At 42.1% G+C, this 18459-nt stretch overlaps 1 protein-coding gene and 1 long non-coding RNA gene across 15 annotated transcripts in view; one reads left to right on the top strand and one right to left on the bottom strand.

The window, feature by feature from the left end:
- Nucleotides 1-8561, bottom strand: part of LOC112531759 — a 113412-nt gene extending 104851 nt beyond the window's left edge. Inside the window, exon 1 of the long non-coding RNA XR_003073739.3 lies at nucleotides 8468-8561. This is a non-coding gene — a long non-coding RNA (uncharacterized LOC112531759). The remainder of the gene's footprint in view (nucleotides 1-8467) is intronic.
- Nucleotides 1-18459, top strand: part of PHACTR1 (phosphatase and actin regulator 1) — a 296609-nt gene that overhangs the window by 5815 nt on the left and 272335 nt on the right. For all 14 annotated transcript variants that reach the window (NM_001389383.2, NM_001389382.2, XM_046917540.1 and 11 more), the window contains 2 exons: nucleotides 7185-7331; nucleotides 8446-8592. In NM_001389383.2, coding sequence (NP_001376312.1) covers nucleotides 7185-7331; nucleotides 8446-8592 — 294 coding nt within the window. The remainder of the gene's footprint in view (nucleotides 1-7184; nucleotides 7332-8445; nucleotides 8593-18459) is intronic.

The following is an 18459-nucleotide window of genomic DNA, read 5'->3' as shown; positions in this document are numbered from 1 at the left end:
ATATAATGGGGCCTGGAGAAGGATTCAGCTCACTTGCCCCTTAGGCATTCTCAATGAAGATGTGGCTGCCTAAGTCATTTAACTAGTTACCTGGCAGCTGGCAGCGGAGAGCAACAATCATTTTGAAAGCAGGGTTCACCTAATCGTAGACATCTTCCATAGGGTAATATAAATCACGCCTAATGCGCTGCACCAATTTAAGAAGCCTAAGCAGCAAACTCAGAAGACAACTGTGCTAATGGCATTTGTTTGCACGGAGAAATCCCATGTCCACAGGCAAGAAAACACCCAACTCAGGAAAGGGAGTAACTTCCCTGGAATGTCAAGCTGTAATGAAGCCACACGCCACAACCCAAAAGGACAGGCTGGATATCATGGTCAGGATGCTGTTCTGGGCTGTGAGTCCACCTCTTCTCTACAGACTGACTCTCCGTTCTGCTCTGCTTTCAGGCAACTTTTAACTCCATCATAAAATCATTCCTACTTTCTTCCAGGCCTGTACGTCCACTTTTCCAGTTTTATCTCCTTTTACCCAGCAGGGGGCATGAAGCTTAAAATTAACTGCATTAATTGAACGTTTCCAGGATGCTCCTACAGACACTGAAGTTGTTTGCCGGTCCATTTGGCAGGATACACTGTGCATATTTATGTAACTGAACAAAACTCTCTTGAAGGCTTATCTTAAACTATCTTTGTATCTATAAATTATTTATAGATCCACTCGCATGAGATATGCTCATAATGGTTGCAACATTCCTGCAAGCTACTTGATGAATGTGAGGCGTAATTTAAAAAAATGCAAAGTAGAATAAATATGGAAATAAGGAACAGCATAGTACATTGGGCAAGTGGATAACAGAATATAATACATAGGGCAGCCAGATAATATATGCATAGGATTGTATAGACACATGGGGAATGATTACTCAAGAGATTGCCTCAAGGAAATACTTCTTTACTGTTTTTCCAAGCTTAATAAAATACTCCCAGTAAAAGTTTTAATTCCCCTCTCCAACTCTGTTGCCATAATTTATTTATTTCCCCATGCTTCCTTCACTTTTGCTCACTTATTTTAACTCGTACAGAGCTGACTCATTCTTGATGTTTGACTTTAATCACTGCTGACTACTCAGCGCTACTCCCCCCCTTCTTTTGCATATTAAATGATGTCCAGTACTTCACAAAAGTATTGCTGCAGTATCCCCAAATCCTAGCCCAGACTGATTTCACTGCAGATGTTGTGAAAAGTAGCACGTGGACACTCCACCTATCAATTTATTTTTTTTTATAATTCATTGTAAAGATCAATATCTTTTCAGAATTATGATATTTTTCAGGTCTTATTCCCGTGATGTTATTTGTTCTTAGAATAATAAGATCAATAAAGGCAAATTACTAACAGCAAATGAACATTCCTGCTGTAATCAGTTTCCTTCCCTTTGAAGTCCAGGAAGTCAACAATCAACATCTGCCTCGCCCTCATCCTTCTTAAATGTTTTTTCCCCTTCCCACATCTTCTGTCATTATTTAGAAGTTCGGAACTGGTCACTGAGCACCATGGTCTTGCATAGTCAGGTAGATTAGCCTCATCAATTCTCAATTAGCCTCATCAATTAAAATAGCTCACCATGTGTAGTAGTAACTACACTTCAACTACTTTTTGGCTATTTATTTTAATATTCAGTCAGGCAAACTAAAGTTAGAAGAAATAAGGATCTTCTAATTCTCAGCGGCGTATCTAAATAGAACTAGAATGCTGGAGATTCACTTATCTATACCCTTAAATGCAGAAAAATTTAGAAAACCTCTGCATTCCTCACAGTTGAGAAAGATTGCTTCTGAATACTAAAAGTATTTTGTTCTATTAAAAAGTAATTTAAAATAACAAAACTTCTGCTTGCCCCATTTCATAATCATCTAGCTGTTTTCTTCCCTTCCCTTCCCTTCCCTTCCCTTCCCTTCCCTTCCCTTCCCTTCCCTTCCCTTCCCTTCCCTTCCCTTCCCTTCCCTTCCCTTCCCTTCCCTTCCCTTCCCTTCCCTTCCCTTCCCTTCCCTTCCCTTCCCTTCCCTTCCCTTCCCTTCCCTTCCCTTCCCTTCCCTTCCCTTCCCTTCCCTTCCCTTCCCTTCCCTTCCCTTCCCTTCCCTTCCCTTCCCTTCCCCTTCCCTTCCCCTTCCCCTTCCCCTTCCCCTTCCCCTTCCCCTTCCCCTTCCCCTTCCCCTTCCCCTTCCCCTTCCCCTTCTCAAATATTTTTTTCTAATACATATATTCTAAAGCCTGTGGCTTTGGATTCAAAGGCAGAGGAAAAAGCACATTTCCCCTAAAATGTACCCAAAAATACTAATTAGGTATAGAAAGTTTACCTTTACCCAAGCATCACAAGCCAGCATAACACCCTTGTGCACAGACTGGATGCCTTTTAGCCCTATGTACTACTGTTTGCAACTGTGTATCTAAGTACTTTCAGGTTATCAGTGTCCATCAAACTGATGTCAAAGATCTCATTAGCTTCGTTTTGGAGAGATACAGCAATCCATATGTATGTACTTCTATGTTTGTCTGGAAGACATGAGCCTATACATCATTCTTCATAAATAACAAGTCACGTCCTCTCCAGTGCTTGCACACACGTTCTACTGTTTTCCTCTCCTGCCAGTCATACCCCATTTCACATCTCTAATACTTTAGAAGTTGTTCTTCACTGCTTGAATTTAAAACAAGTGAAGTTGCACTAAATCAGCCCACAAGATTTACTGGTAAACATTCCTTTGGACCCATTGTTTGACTGTCTTTACAGAAGAATTTTCACCATCTAGTATTTTTTTCTAGCACAGATGGGAAATCATATTCTAGATGCATCACAACCTACCTGAACTAATGATTTTAAAGCTTATACCTAGCCAGAACCACATGTCTGCCTGCATTATCTACATGTGATACTGTGATGAGCCCTTTCCACGAAAGCATGAAGGAGGAAAACTGAAAGAGGAGAGGGTGCCGGGCAGAATATAGGAAATGAAATAAGATGCTCATACCCTTCTCTAATGAAAATAACTAGCAAGAAAGACTCCTCCTCTGTTAGCAACAGCAGCGCTGCAATTAAAATGGTTTCAGAGGTATTCCACAAATGTGTTTTCAGAATTTGCCCTAAAAAAGGAACTGTTTCCTCCAAAACATCTTAAGGATTGCTGTCATAAAATCAATATTCCTTTACAATTATTTCCATGTCATCTGTGATTATACACATCAGCAACATTGTCTTTTCCATTTCGGTCTAGACATCTCCAGCAGAAAGGTTTTAGCGCTTCACTTGTAGTGGGATCAGAATCAAGGGTTTTATTTGCAATTCACAGGTAAGAATTAGTTATGCAAATTAGACTTTGTAGATAAAGACACTATTGAAACAAAAATGACCAGGGTATTTGAGTCACCAATAAGATATTCTAATATTTCAGTAAAAGTTAATTGACAAAAGTGGATGGGAAAATCTAGATGAATATTTCACATTTTCTTTGACTCGTTTTAAGAGAATGATTTCACCTCTGAAAGCCTTTCTAAAGAAGTGAGTCTTAAAAAATCAATTATTGTAGCTCTTCAAGACATAAAGCTAGACTTTGGCAAAAGAATATTAATTCTAATACTTATATTTACATTAAAGTATGCGAAAATTTATTTTCATGGGAAAAAATGGAAACCACAAGAAATTATTTGCAAACCATCCCTCGTGTTTTCAGTGATTTCAAACAGTTTTCAGAAATAGGACCTCCTCTCAGTGTAACTACACACATTGAAATTACATGTTTCAAATCCCTCTGAACTTGCACTATAATCCTTCATGCATTTCTCATTCCCCTCTCCCTAACACATACTTGTGTCACATTTCAATAACATGCAGTATTGTCAAAAAACAAACATGAGATTATATATAATCTATTCTAACATGTCATTACATATGGTACTCAATTTCTTAAGTGTTTTTCCTCCATAAGTAACCGTTTTTCCCCTCTTTCTAACAAATATCAGACATGATGTTGGCAAAATGCGCTGATTCCTGTCATATCAGGAACAATGCAAGCAGAGCAAAAGAATTTAACCAAAATGACTGATCTGTGTTCTGTGTCAAGGTAGAATTGTTTTAAAGGAGCTTTTGGATGCTGGTCTCAAATCCGTTTGCAGTATAAAACGGCCCCTTAACAATTATCACAACGTCATTCCCATTCTCCAAGACCTTAAAGGGGATAGTTCCTAATTTTCCTGTAAGGTGATACCCTAAGAATGTGTAGCAGACACTGAGCTCATTTGTGGAGAGTATGTGAAGCTAGAGACATTGGCTGATTGTTGGTGATGGACACGTGGTCACATGGGAGAAGTGTTGGCAGCTTTACCAAAAAATATGTAGTAAGTCATTTCAGTAATATGGAGTGCAATGAATTACAGTAAGGAAAAGAGCACGCACAGCTGTACTCATGACATACATGCATATCCAGTGCCACTGAATGGATATTTGAATGTGTTCAACCATACCTCCTACTTCTATGGATGGGTAAGAATTAATCTTAGGCTTTTGTTGCAAAAATATTTACTTCATATTAACTCCCTCTAAAATGTTCCTATGCTTATTTAAAATTTCAAGTCATTCTTGAAAACTCCTGTTGGTAATATGCATAAAGGGGAGATAATGGAGAGATAATCATGCTTGTTGAAATAATATGTAACAGTTAATGCAGGAAAGGTTTTCCTGCATCCACCTACCTCTAATCAGAATGAATACATGCTAGACCCCAATATTTTGACCCTTAAAATAAAAATGACTTATAAATGACTATAGGAAAGTCCACTCTTATCTTCTGTTTTCAAGAAATGTGTACGTACTTTGGAATGTTTTTTTTTTCCTTCCGAATAGTCTCCTGTGCTGTCATCCATTCACCCCTGAAATGCATGGATGCCCTTTCTCTGACTTTAACTATAGCTAAAGCATGCCAGGTTTAAATGTCAATTTTTTTACATGGTTCTTCTATGAGATGGTTTGGGCAATTCTGACTTCATATACTGATAAATCTTCCTTAAGTGTAAATTTGATGATGCCACAGACAAATTTCTCCCTTGCAGAAATTTTCCATTCTCTTTTATCTTCATTACTGTGCATCCCTGTTACAACTGAGTAATAGTTTACAGTCTAGTAGCAGTGTTTACTTTAGCTTAATCTAAATAGCTGGCCCCATTAAATCAATTTCAACTCTTGCCCTTTGCTTTCACTTCAGATTCAAATGTTGGGTTAGAAAGCATCAAAAACTTGAAAGGAATCTATTTAGAACCAGAAAACAAAAAAGTTAGAGCAGAAATAACTACTACATCCAGCAGCACATTTGCATGTTTGGTAAACTATGTAATTCTGCAAATTGGAAAATACAGCATGACAGCTTTTGTTAAATCATATTAATGACATGCTATCATTCCTAGCACCTAAGTCAGGTTTTAGGCATCAGAAGGCTTCTAATTGACAGGTATTATTTGGAACTCTCAAAAAAAAAAAAAAGAAAAAAATTTAAAGAAAGAATCACAGTTACCAGACTGCAGAGTTTGCACTTAGTCACCGTCAGTCATGCTCTCCATCCCCAGCAGTAAAATAGAGCTCATTATTAGATCACTATTAGTGTGGTAGCTTACAAAAGCCCTGAGATATGGGCTTGATAAAGGCGATTCTTGCCCAAACAACAAGAAATGTCCAGGCTTTAGACTAGAGATCCGCACAATGGTATGCCAGGTGTGATTTGAGAGCATGCGCGTGTGCATGGCAGACCAGAATCAAACCCAGCCCTCTGAAGCCCATCTCAAAGTCATAATAAAAGGGTAGCATTTGAGGGTGCAAAACTCTCAAGCCCTAGACTTTTTTTGCACCTTCTTACTGAAGAGAGAGCAGTCTTTAAAGAGTCCCACAGTAATGTTAATAGTCCCACATGAAAGGCAAGGAAGGGGTTTCAAGCAGAAATTCTCTTCCCAGCTCTGTATGAGGTAAAGGGAAAAACACCACACTGGCAAAGTACTTGTGCATGGCACTCACGCTTCCACTGATCAGACAGATCCAATCTGGCATTTGTGATAACCTCTATCTACTCACAGAGCCGAGGTGGATATATTTATAGGGGCTCTTCTGTTTGTGATTTGTAATTTATAGGCATGGCACCGAATGCACTCAACAGACGCTCATAATTACATTTTACATAAAAAAACCCACCAACTTTAAAGGGACATTATCAAGGCTGTAAGGTCAAGTGCTGAATACTTATGCAATGCCAGAATGAAGGCTGCCTCTGCAACATTAATTCGGTTTTCTAATCCGTATGTATTGTGGTTCAATTTCCAATTGTATGATGACACAGTAATTTTTTTTACTATCCTACCATTTGCTTCATCAGTGGGCAGTACTCACATAATGAACTGACATTAAATATTTTGCTTTCTCCTCCTTTAAGGCATGGCACCAAGCAACTTAAAGCCCACACAGAAGACAGAAATATTCATTTCCTCATGGGCTTTTCACTGGTGCTTCACTGAAGTATATGAATACTTCACAAAACATTAATGAATTTATATTTTCAGAATATCCCTCATGAAAGAAACTGATGATTCCACATTTCACAGTTAAGACACAAAGACGTGGAGTGATTAAGAGCAAAAATTAGCAGTCAAGAGTGCACAAATTAAGACACTGAGAAACTAAATTTTGGGATAGTTTCTGTATGTATCATCTCACACATTCCAGGGCACAGATTTCACCAAGTTCTGCAAACTAAGTGAACACCTGGCAACTCCCATTGCTTAGGCATCATGGTCTGAAAACCAATATTCAGAAAAGGGGCCACTGCAGCTATGGACAAGTTGTGAAGAATGGTTAAGTAGCAAAATTAGTAAGTGTGAACAGGCAATCTGTGTCAGAAACAGAGTTATTAGCTGCGTCTTTGAGGCGCAGAGTGCTGCAATCTTTTCTCATCTTGGCATCACTTGAATCAGCCCTTAAGTTCTGCAGCACGTGAGGCAGGGACTTCACACCCTCATCTACTACATGCTGCAGATTCTAATTTCCACTGAACAATTTCTCTTTTCTTCTTGTCTTTTTTTTCCTTCCCTTTCGTCCCCATTTCCATTTCTCCTGCTATTCTCCCCTTCATTCATTCTTTCTTATCAGCTCGTCGGGCAACTCTGCTCACCGTGCCCACACTGATGTCAGCATCTTCTGAGGAAGACATAGACCGGAGACCCATCAGAAGACTCCGGTCTAAGAGTGACACCCCATACTTAGAAGAAGCTAGAATTTGCTTCAACCTTGACACAGGTAAGAGCACCCCTTCCCTGAAGGGCAAGGTATCCCCTTGCTCCCCAGTTGCATGATGGTTCACCAGAGATCCTGGGATGTCACAGCTATTCTGCTGCATGCACCTACGTATTTATGAGTATGGATACTTTTAAGAATCCTATTGCAAGTGCTAACCAATGCATTTCCCCATGTTTGCTGGGGCAAGGCAGCAACATCAGAGCAAACTGAATAGCTTCGCAAGCAAGATATATTTACACCTTACGCGCTGCAGTCACCCAGAAACCTAAAAGTTCTTGTAAACTTTTACAAAGGCATTAAGTCGTAATGGCAAACTTTGGCCAAAGCTAACATTACAGTCACAGAAAGGGCATCCAGCGTGCTCCAAAACCTCTGCAGGTTTAATAGGCAAAAGAAGTAACTGTTGATTCTGCAGGAATGAGCATGAAAGGCATCCCCTGAGCTCTATGGCTGCCCGCAATCATCGGGCACCTGCTGGCGTCCCTTTGGTGCTGAGGTTGACCAGAACAAAAGACTGTGAGGCGGTGACAAATTAGCGACCTTAAGTGACAAATTAGTGACCTTAGGTGACCGCGTTCTTGTTAAGCAATCCGAATCTTCCAAACACGTGCCAAAGCGACTTGCACACAAGCCCCAGGCTGTAGGTGGTGGCCACGGGCTCGTCGCGTTGGCCCTTCTAAACGCGTGGCCCCGGGCACTTCCGTGGTTTACCTCATCCCCATCCCCAGAGCGGCTCGGGGAGCCCGGGACAGGCCGCAGCCCCGCTGTGGGAGCACCTGGGCCGGGCCCGGGGCGGCGGGGGCAGCTCGGCCAGGCGCGGGGCGCTGGGGGCCACCTCAGCCGTGCCCTCTGCCGGGCGAGCGCCGGGCGAGGCGGGCGGCGCCGGCCGGCCCGGGGCGGGAGGGGCAGCGGGCAGGGCCGCCGCTCCCGTCCGCGGATCCTTGACGGGTTTTCCCTCTCTCCCTCCCTCCGCTCCTTTCTCCCTTTCCCTCTCTCCCTTCCCCGTCCTCGCCTCCCCTCCCCCCCGCCTCCTTCCCTCCGTCCCTCCCGCCCGCCCCCGCCGCCCCCTCCTCGCCCGGCCGCCCCGCGCCGCTCCGCCGCTCGCCCTCGCCAGCTCGCCGGGCCACGCTGCTCACCGTGCCCACATTAATGGCGGCATCTTCCGAGGAGGACATCGACCGCAGACCCATCCGCCGCGTCCGCTCCAAAAGCGACACTCCGTACCTCGCCGAGGCCCGCATCTCCTTCAACCTCGAGGCAGGTGAGAGACGGCCCGGTGCGGGGTGGGGACGGGGAGCGGGGCCCCGCCGAGCTCCCCGGGGCCGCCGCCGGGCCCTGCTTCGCACCTTCGGGGCCCGCCGGCTGCAGCCCGGCCTCCCCCGGCCCCCCAGGGCCTGCGCTTAGCCCCCGGATCGCTGCCCGCGTGCTGCCCGTCCCACCTGCCCCTCGCCTCCCACACGGCCCTGCTGTCTGCTCGTGGTGGGGTTGGCCCTGCCAAGTGCCAGGGCACCCGCACCCGCCTTGCCCACCTGGTCTCCTGAAATCTGCCATTGTCTTGCTGTTGCTTTTCGTCGCTCTCAAGTTGTGTGCGCTCCACTGCTTGCTGGTCTACCTCTGGCTACCCAAATTCGCTTCCTCCTTCCCGCTTCCCCGCTCACCGGCTTCAGGACTAGCCTCCCTGCCCAGCCTCTTGCCCCTCTACCTCTGCCCCTTCCTTGCAGTTACCTCATAGCACCTTGGGTTTCATCTGTCCCACCAGCTCGTACCGCACATGGTGCTTGTCCTAGGTGCTAGGCCTGCTGTTTCCCTCCTCCCACCTTTTCATTCTTTACGGGCTGTGTCAGCTGTAAACTACACCCGAGCTGATTTGTTCTCCAACACAAAGGAAAAGAAAGTATTTTCTGTTGGCTTTCTGTACCACACCGAACTTCCCCTGTGTGTCAAGGTGTGAGGGAGGATTGATAGCTGGGAAGCCCTGCTGCAGCCTTGTGTCCCAGCAGCAGATGGAACAGCCTCCCTGTGCAGTGTGCTTTGGTGCAGCTCCCTCTTTCAGCTCAGCCTGTCAGCTCCTTAAGAGGGGCAAAGAGCCACCATGGCGTTGCTTCTTGCCATGCTGCAAGCTCCCTATGCCTCCTCCCCCTTTCAGCTGGCTGAAAGTTGGAGATGACAGAAAAGAGACGTGTTTTCTCCTCCGTTGGGTGATGAAGGGGATTCCCCTCCCCCTCCTGTCATCCTTGCTGTAATTACACCCTTGGTAATGGGTAATGTGTGGTTTGGTTGTACCATTGGCAGAACAGTTGGCTGCGTTGTGCAGTGGGTCATTATTTCTCTCTGATAGTGACTTCTTAAAGACACATCAAGCTGTGGTAGGTTGGTAACATATCAGGGCATGGACTGGAGTACAGTGTCACAAACCAGGTCTTAGCTCTAGGGAACGAGGAGTGACACCACAAAGAGCAATGCTGTGTGTAAGGTGTAAATTGTGTGAGGCTGCATGTGGTTGTTGGACTGCTGAAATACTCCTGTGTTGGCTTGCGCTGTCACGGGTAATAATACTATGTCATGTAGTTATAAATAGATAAACCAGTTAAGGGCAAGACTCCTTCAGGTCACCTGGTGCCTCACATCTCTATGCTGAGCCAGGCGTGCTGTCTTTACTACAAGTCCCCAAGGGCTCTGAAGTCCCTAGGTGCCTCTTTTCTGCAATCCACTGGAAAATGTGATGATTACATTTAGCTTCTTTCTGTTCCTCCGCTTTCCTCTCCTCACCTGAATGTACATCTTTACTTTAAGAGGCGGAATTCCTTTAAAAGAAATTATTAAAAGTAGTGTCGGTTTATCAAGAAATATAAATGAAAAGTGTGTTAAGCAGTGCAAGCGTGTGTTTTCATTAATACATCTGTCAGTGAGTAGTTAGGAGCTTAAAAAAAAAAAAAAAAGAATTGCTTAGCAACCAGCATTGAGTGAGTGAGCCAAAGTAAGCAAAACGTGCCAGCGGTGCCCACTTCATTTCTGAGCTTTCGGATTTACTCCCCGGGTTCTGCAGAAAGCGCAAGCCACGCGCCCTGAATGCAAGTGCTCCGTATTGCAAGGAAGCAGCTGCTGGGCATCTTGTTGAGCCACTTTAGCGTGATCTTGCTGCGCGATGTAGGGCTAGCTTTGGAGCTTTAGTTCGGAGAGTCCCGGAGGTCTCTCTGGGTGCTTTGCGGTTGCGGGCGGAGCACGTGTCTGGGAGCTGTCCGTCGCTCGCGGTGCTGAAGCTGCTCCGCGGCGGGGAGGAGGCAGTGCTCGCCGTTGCCCGGCTCTCTCGTGGGTTACTTGGCGGCGCACACCCAACGTACGTGTGCTCCCATGCCTGTGCAGGGGAAGAGAGTGGAAAGGAAGCGATGCTTTGTTCTCAATCTGAAGGAAAGTAAGGTGACACGTGGGGCACAGGAAATAACCTCTGCCTTATGTGCTGATCCCTTGTTTTCCATGTAATGCATTCCATATCTATGGCTGCTGCTCAACCACTGCTTACAGAGGTATTTTTTTTTCCTACAGCTGCTACACATCGAGTTGCATTGCCCAGTCATTGCCTTCTTTCAGGACATGGTCAGGGCTGGGATGAAGCATGCAGCTGCTTTGCTGTACTGGAACTTAAAATCCCTCTTTATTAATGAAACATAAGCAGAGTAAGCGAATACTACCCTTCTCCATTCTTAATTACAGCCACTGGTTAAGAACTAGCAGGTTTTTATCTACTTCTGCTGTAAGTTATAATTATACCATTACTGTTGTTATCTATATTGTTGAACAACTGAGAGAGTGCATACAGAGTCAATCTGGGGAAAGCATAGATTTGGTCGGCACTGTAAAAAAAGTGATTAGCAATGCAAATTTTGTCTGCCCTTCTCTTCAGAACATATTTACAATTTTGCTTTGATTGTCCAAAATCTAGCTTATTTTGCTTGTTTCTAAATATTGCTCAATTAATTCACAATTATCACCTAGCATGAGTTAAAAATGCTGTTCAATTATTTGTCCCCAGTATATATTTTTGCTGGTCTTCCCAATCTGTTTAAAATACAAAGCTGTTTTCCAAACTCAGGGTTATTTTCCTTACTACTATACATATGCAAATCCTATTAATCTGAGTTATGAGCTCATATCAAGAGGATAATGTTTCCCAAAGGATTTAGATTACCTCTTCTGCCAAAATTAATGTGGCTGCATAACATAATAAAAATATAGACAGATACAAATTCTTTTTCCATATTTGATAATGAATCAGTGCACGTACAAAAATTATTTTTTTAATTTTCTGAAATTTTCCTCCATTGCCACACTAGAGGAATGTGAAATGTTCTCTTGCTTTTGAGTGGCCATCTTTTGTTTTCTTTATTTTGTTTAGCAGTCTGGCGTGACTCCATCTCTTAATGTGCAGCTTTGGCTTTTATTCCACATCTTCCTACAAAAATTTTCAAATTTTCTTTGTAACCTTCTTATTCAGGCACCTATAAGCTCATTCCAAATTGCTTCTGAAAACTTGAGCCTCCATCTGTGACAACTGTTCAGTAGCATCATCTCTCTCCTGGGACTGTTCCATCTGAGAAGCTAATGTGTTTTTGGAGGCTTTGACCCATTTCTGTTCCTCTTGTTGTGAAATATTCTAGGTTTACAGTGTCAGTGCATGATAGGTAACTTTCAAGTTTTATAAATTAGCAGAGATAGTGACTGGTAAGGAAGTAGACCACTTACAACTCTCACTAAATGATCTAATATGTGTTTTTCTTCTGCTATCCCCTTTATATCATATCTGCGGGCTGCAGGGGACAGTACTACCTTAAGCTGATCTGACCAAGTTTTCTTCTATATACAGACAGATAATTTTTTCCTAGCTGAAAAGTAAGATTTGTAGTGCAATCCATTGCAGTGCTGATTTTTAGAGAAAGATTTCTTGTTAAGGGAGCAAGAAGTCATCTCTACCTTAGCTGTCTTCCAAATATGATTCAGGGATGTCACCAAGTGTCAGCCTTTGCTTAAACAAGGTTGGTTGTCTACTTAGAGTTTAACTGGGAGTGTAAACTTGGGGAGGAAGAAAGCCAGTGCCTCGGTGATGATATAGGGAAGAATGACTGCAGTAGCCATACAAGGGGTCAGCCAAGAGATAACAGTCCTTAAGAAAGAACATATTTAGCCCCTGTGCTGTACAACAAGGGGAGGGGAGCACTTGAATTTTAACATCTCCCCACCTTAGACTGAAAAGCATGGGCCAGTGATGCAGCTGAACGGAAATCCATGGTCAGAGGGATGCAGGGGTTGGGTTTGCACCATGGAGCAGGGAGTAAAGTACTGAAAGAACAGCCTAGCGGAAGTCTTACAGGCAGTGCTAGCTCCAGAGCCCACTGGCTCAGTCCATCCTGAGGCACAGCACACATTTCAGGTGCACTGAAGTCTCTCAGAGATCTCACCCAATTGTCTGGATCCTCAAGTGATCTAAGTCATTTATAGATTTCAGCTAGGGATCTGAGCCAGACTGTAGAAATAAAAGTCTCTGCTTCCCTTCAATGATAAAAACTCGGTTTCATCTCTTTGTATGGAGTCACATGTTCTCCTGGGATGTGTTCTGGGAAAGCATAGCTGAGACGAAAGGGTCTGAGTGGCTCTGCACAGTTTTGCCATGTGGAGGGAAGAAAGATTCTTGCATTTAGAAAGGCAAGTCAGCTCAATACTGTTTAAAGTGATGACGATTAACTCATTTTGGGGAAAAAAAAACACCAAACAACCCACATCAGCCTGAGTTAGTGCTGCTGCAAGGAGAATTAATTCAGAGGGTGTAAAGGGGGAGGAGGATGCTGGCAGAAACAGCTGAATGGCTAAGACAAATGTTAGTGAGCTGGGAAATGTTCGTAGTTGGTTGTTTCTGTGTTGCATGGCTGGTGTGAGAGAGCCTGAACACAAAGAACCTGAGAGAGTGGCTGTGGGTTTCATACACAAGAACTTTCCCAGTTTGAGCTGGGCACAAAAATTCAAAGAAAAAATTTCTTCCATTTTTACCATCCTGACACCTTTGGCAGTCTTTTTGGGCCCTAGTGCTTCTTACAGCCTTTGTGGTAGGCTGTCTTACTGTTATTATTTGTATTGCTATATTCATTCCATCATATAGCTTTAGAGCTGCACTGAATACTTTTCAGAGGGTAAAATGATGCACAAATTTCCTTTCTAATAGAATGATAATGTCATGCATCTTAGCCTCATATGTTGATTTATCTATAATATAGTACATTTTTCTTCAGTGAGCAAGGAGCAGGTTGTATTTTGTTACTGTGTAAAGCAAGAAAGAATATTTATAGAGCTCACTGATATGGGTAAGTCTAAGAGTATGAAAGCAAAATTAAATGACTTAGCTGGATTTCCTACAGGAATCTCCATCCCATCTATTTCTATTTTTTTTTTCCTAAAACTCATCATTTTATTTAAAAATCTGTTTCTCAGTTTGCCTCTGGTCATCCTTGTGTATGATTTAGTACACTAACACAATTGTCTCTGTAGTCATATTAAATGTTTTTTGAGTTGTGTTTTTTTGTTTCTGTTTATCCAGTGTACGTATGTGCCTACCTATAATAAAGTATTCTTTGTGGTTTCATGATTGGAATAACTAGGAGTTTAGGCTACTTAGAATTTATGGGGTTAACATATGAGGGTAATCTGAAGTGTATATTTGTATTTTAAAAAATACTTCCAAATTATGGTGGGCTTATTATTTCAGGTAGGAAAGACTGGGCTCAGGAGAATGGGAGAAATATGCAGTAACAGTAGGCTTTGTAATGTGTGTGGGACATTTTATTTCTTTCTGGAGAAAGATTAGTAAAAATGCATGCTTGGAAAAATTTCACCTTCTTTCTCTGTTCTAATCACTCCCTCAGATTATTGTCATGGAGATTCTCTTGTACTTATGAAGCTGTTTCACTGATTTTGAGAAAGCATTTCTAAATACCTGTATGAATGGGTTTGAACAACTGGTCTCTTCTATAATCAGGCTTTGTGTTACCAAAATTCATATCTGCACTTTGTTTTGATTGAATTATTAGCCTCCAAGCTGCTTATGTTGAAGCACAACTAGAGACCAAATCTGTTCCCATCTCTTGTTTTGCCAAACCCAGGAAAGAGTGCACACCGGTGAAAGCAAGCCTTTAAAACACACTCCGCACATCATACAACAAGAATAAGCCATTTGAGACAGACGTCCCTTTCCAGGATTAAGTGAAGTTGCTGAAAATGCCTTAGGATCAATGCCGTACATGTCAGGCAAATGTTCTGTTTTGAGAGGAGAGGTCACAACTACAACTGAGATTCTTCAGTCTTGTACTTGGCTTTGGAGACCTTTGGCTTAAGAGACATGACCCTAGGTTTCTTAAGGGATTGCCAGATAGGAATAAGTTTAAGGGTTCTCAAAGTCTTGTAAAGGGGAGGGAGATGCCTATGCTTTAGAAGATGTCACCAAAACATGAATTGTTGATGCTTTACTTAACAGATACAACTGGGAACAATTTGAAAGGAAAGGCAGAGTTAGTCAAGGTGATGGAGCTGCCAAGAGTAAAAATATACACCATTCAGTTCTCAAAGTGCTGGCTATGTTAGTGGAATAGGATTAAAAATATCCTTAATAATTTTATCAATTCATGTGGCAATACGCATGTGCATTACCTTTCTGTGTCAAGGAGACAGCCAACACCGGTGCAGTCTCCAGCACTGACATTGCTGTGGAACAACTGTGGCAGGAGATAGAAGGAAGATGCAGGTTTTCTTCTTGGTCGAGATATGCAGATCTGATGCATTTTATAACTGTCTGCATTAGATACGATTGTAAGGCTGCTGGAGTGCTTTGTTGGTAACACAGTTCTTCTTGGAAATTGATGTATTAGAATTCACTGGAGTAAGACGTTCTCTTTATATTTGCCTTTTGCTTGATGAGGTTGTTGGGTTAATATAACCTAGTTTGTTCCTGCAAGATGAGAGACTGCAAAATCTTTCATTTTTTCTCATTTCATCAGAACTTGTAGTTTTTGTAGTGGAATTAGGACTTTAAGGAAAACACATTTTCTAAAACTTTAGATATAATTGTCAGAACCAGCAATCCTAACTCTGAAATATTAGCATTAAAATCTAGCAAAAAGAAAAGGCCTACTTCCCAGTAACAGGTATAATTAGCTCTAATGCTTAATTACTCTGAGTCAACTAATTGGTTTCATTGGGACTACTGACAGTAATACTCACAGCTAGACGTGTAAGTAATAATGCCATCAGAATTAGCGTTAAAGTTTGTAAGATTTTACAGTATGACAGAAGTCATTGGTGCAGAAAGAATGTCCTGAACTGCTTTCAGATAATACAAAGTTTCAATGCTAATGAAATTTTATGTTGTGCTTCAGACCATGGTATCAGTGTGGAATATTGTACTTGTCTGCATTTGTTCTTTCTTGATGGTGAACAGTCAGAATGGTGCATCTCCTAAGGTGCAAAAAGTGGCAGTTACAACATTTTAAAGATATTAGTTTGCTTTACATGGTAATACAACTTGTTAATAAGGCTATCTAAAATTTTTCTCTTCGTTCAGAATGCTTTTAAGGTAAAATTTTTTGCAGTTCACCATTTATAACCCTGCAATTCTATTGATTTTGTTTAGAGTGCTTTGATGGTCTTATTTTATATTGATATGCTAAGGCCCTACATGGCTGCCTTCCCTAGGTTTTGTTATGGAACTGATGTTATTGAATACTTGAAAGAAGGTAATTATTGCCTTTACTGCAGGCATTGTAAAAGGGCATCATAAGAACTTTCATTCCTTGATACTTAAATTTAACCTATAACAAAATAAAGGTGATGCCCAAAGACAAATTCTATTGAGTAGCAAATTCAGCAGGAAAATAGGGAAGCAGAATTGGAAGATAACCTGAGTGTTTCTTCAACACTCCAGACTGTCTGTGGTTTCATGCTGGTTATGGAGTACATAAGGTATGGGAAGTATCTGACAAGTGTTTTCATGTTGATACGCCGTATGGACATATGCCATTTTAACTATGATGGGTAATGACTGCAGCACATGTTTCATCTAACCAGAACATCTATGCATAATTTATAGCGCAATATGATTTTTATGATTAGTGCTAACAGTACTTGGACAGACAGATATCTGGTTAATAGTTTACAAGCAAATGAAATACTCAATATATTATTAAAGTGGAAGATAAATTTTCATCAAGACTAAATCTAATTCTTTGCAAGAGTGTTGGAAATAGCTAGTGCATGTTGCAAGCTTCCTGCCCCACACTGGGCAGGGTCTGTTTCAGTGTGACTCTTGTCTGCCTGTATGTCCTTTCTATCTTGTGGAAAAAAAAAGATGTGTTAAGAGTGGTGAGGAACCTACTGATGGACATGAGAATTGCTTTCCACATGCTCTCACTCAGGTTTGAGAGTATGTGAGTATAAAGGCTTTGTTGCATGCTCTGTGCTCCACTGACCCATTGTGAAGAGGTCCCATGTAACACCCTCAGCTTCTGTGTCCTTTTATTTCCTTGCCATCTTTTTCATTTGTGTGTGTTTATCAGGGCTACAGGGGCTGGCGGCAGCACCATGTGGTCTGCAGTTTCTTGAAGGCTAGCTGTGCTGAGTTATAAGTTGCCATGTATTTGCATTGGGAACCTAGGGCTTTACATGGTCATTCTGTGTTCTTAGGTTCTCTGATAAAGAGCCATATAATCTACAAGGTGCTTCCCTGATCCCAGGCAAGCCAGTAATTCCTTAGAGCATTTGTTCCCAGTCTGCTTTGTGAGTGCTCTTTGGTTCATTGTAGACAAAGGTGGTTTATTGAAAGTACTGACATGAAGAACTACAAATAAACTGAATTAAGCTGCTAGTAAGTAGTCTCTGATTAAAGAAATTCAGCACGTTTGGGCATTTGTGAACAATTTAACTTGTCTTTTCTGTGTCTCATCAGCACCTATTTCTTATCGCTCACACTACACGTAAAGGCTCTTTGTAGATCACTAAAGTGATTAACTTCTCAAAAAACTTCTATAGTTTGCTTCAGTTATCACAATTATGTAGCAGGTTGAAAGGGCTGAAAATAAGTGGAAAGCAGTTGACTTTTAATTTTCTCTGTGTGGAAGCACGGCAGAATCTTGGAACATTTCAAAAATAACAAAAAAAAATGAAATGGCTTTAACTAATAACCTGCAAAATAGTAGCATATGATTGAGAGGAAGAAAAGAGATTAAGAAGGACTGAATTGTAATTCAGTCTTATCTCAAAGCTCTGATGAACAAACCATTCTGTAGAATGAATTTGATAAGGTTGCTACAAATAATAGTTTTAGGAACAAATTAGTTTATAAATAATGCCTATTTTTTTAAAGCAAACAAGATAGGCATCAGTGAATAACCTTGGGGTCAGACCTTGAAAGCTTTTCCCTCTGGAAGCAGTGCATCTAGCAGCTCTGAAGTGTTAAGGAGACCCAAGGGGAGAGCAACAAAACTGGTTGGTTGGGAAATATCATTACGCAGATGGAATATAGCTTTTTGTTAACATGTTTTATAGCATAATAGTAGGAAACAAGGGGAAAGAGTCACCAAGATTAAGGTGAAAGAGGGCATGGGATGTCATTAGGAATTGGCAGGGCTTGCTAAACTTAGCTGCTGCCAGTTAATGCTGCCCAAGGCAGCAGAAGCATGTTCTTAGCGGGTGCCCCCAGAGCGGCCCCGGATGTACCTATGGATATGTGTCAGCAGCCTCAGGAGTGCACGGGGCCCATCTGCCACCAGTCTGAAAGGCTTATAGGGCACAGTGGAAGGATCACTCCAGAAGATTGAGGTATTTGCTCTTGCAATTACCCACGTCAGTCACAGGTAGACAGGTCAGAAGCTGTGTTAGCTGCTCCGTCCTTGGAGGTGTTTAAGGTTATGTTTCTATACCTGTAGCCAACTGCAGTATTAAATAGTAATGCTTAATGCTGAGAGGGAGCAGAAAGCAGAACTTTTTTGCTTGTCTTTTCAGAGATACATGCTGCTTTTAAACTCCATTCTTCCATCTGTCTGCTAAAATGAAAAGTCCTACTAGCTGTATCAGTGTAGTGAATAAAGAGATACTT

Source organism: Gallus gallus, chromosome 2 (genome assembly GCF_016699485.2).
Source record: "Gallus gallus isolate bGalGal1 chromosome 2, bGalGal1.mat.broiler.GRCg7b, whole genome shotgun sequence".
NCBI lineage: Eukaryota > Metazoa > Chordata > Aves > Galliformes > Phasianidae > Gallus > Gallus gallus.
The sequence above is the reverse complement of the archived record's forward strand: the minus strand, read 5'-3'. Positions and strand labels throughout refer to the sequence as shown.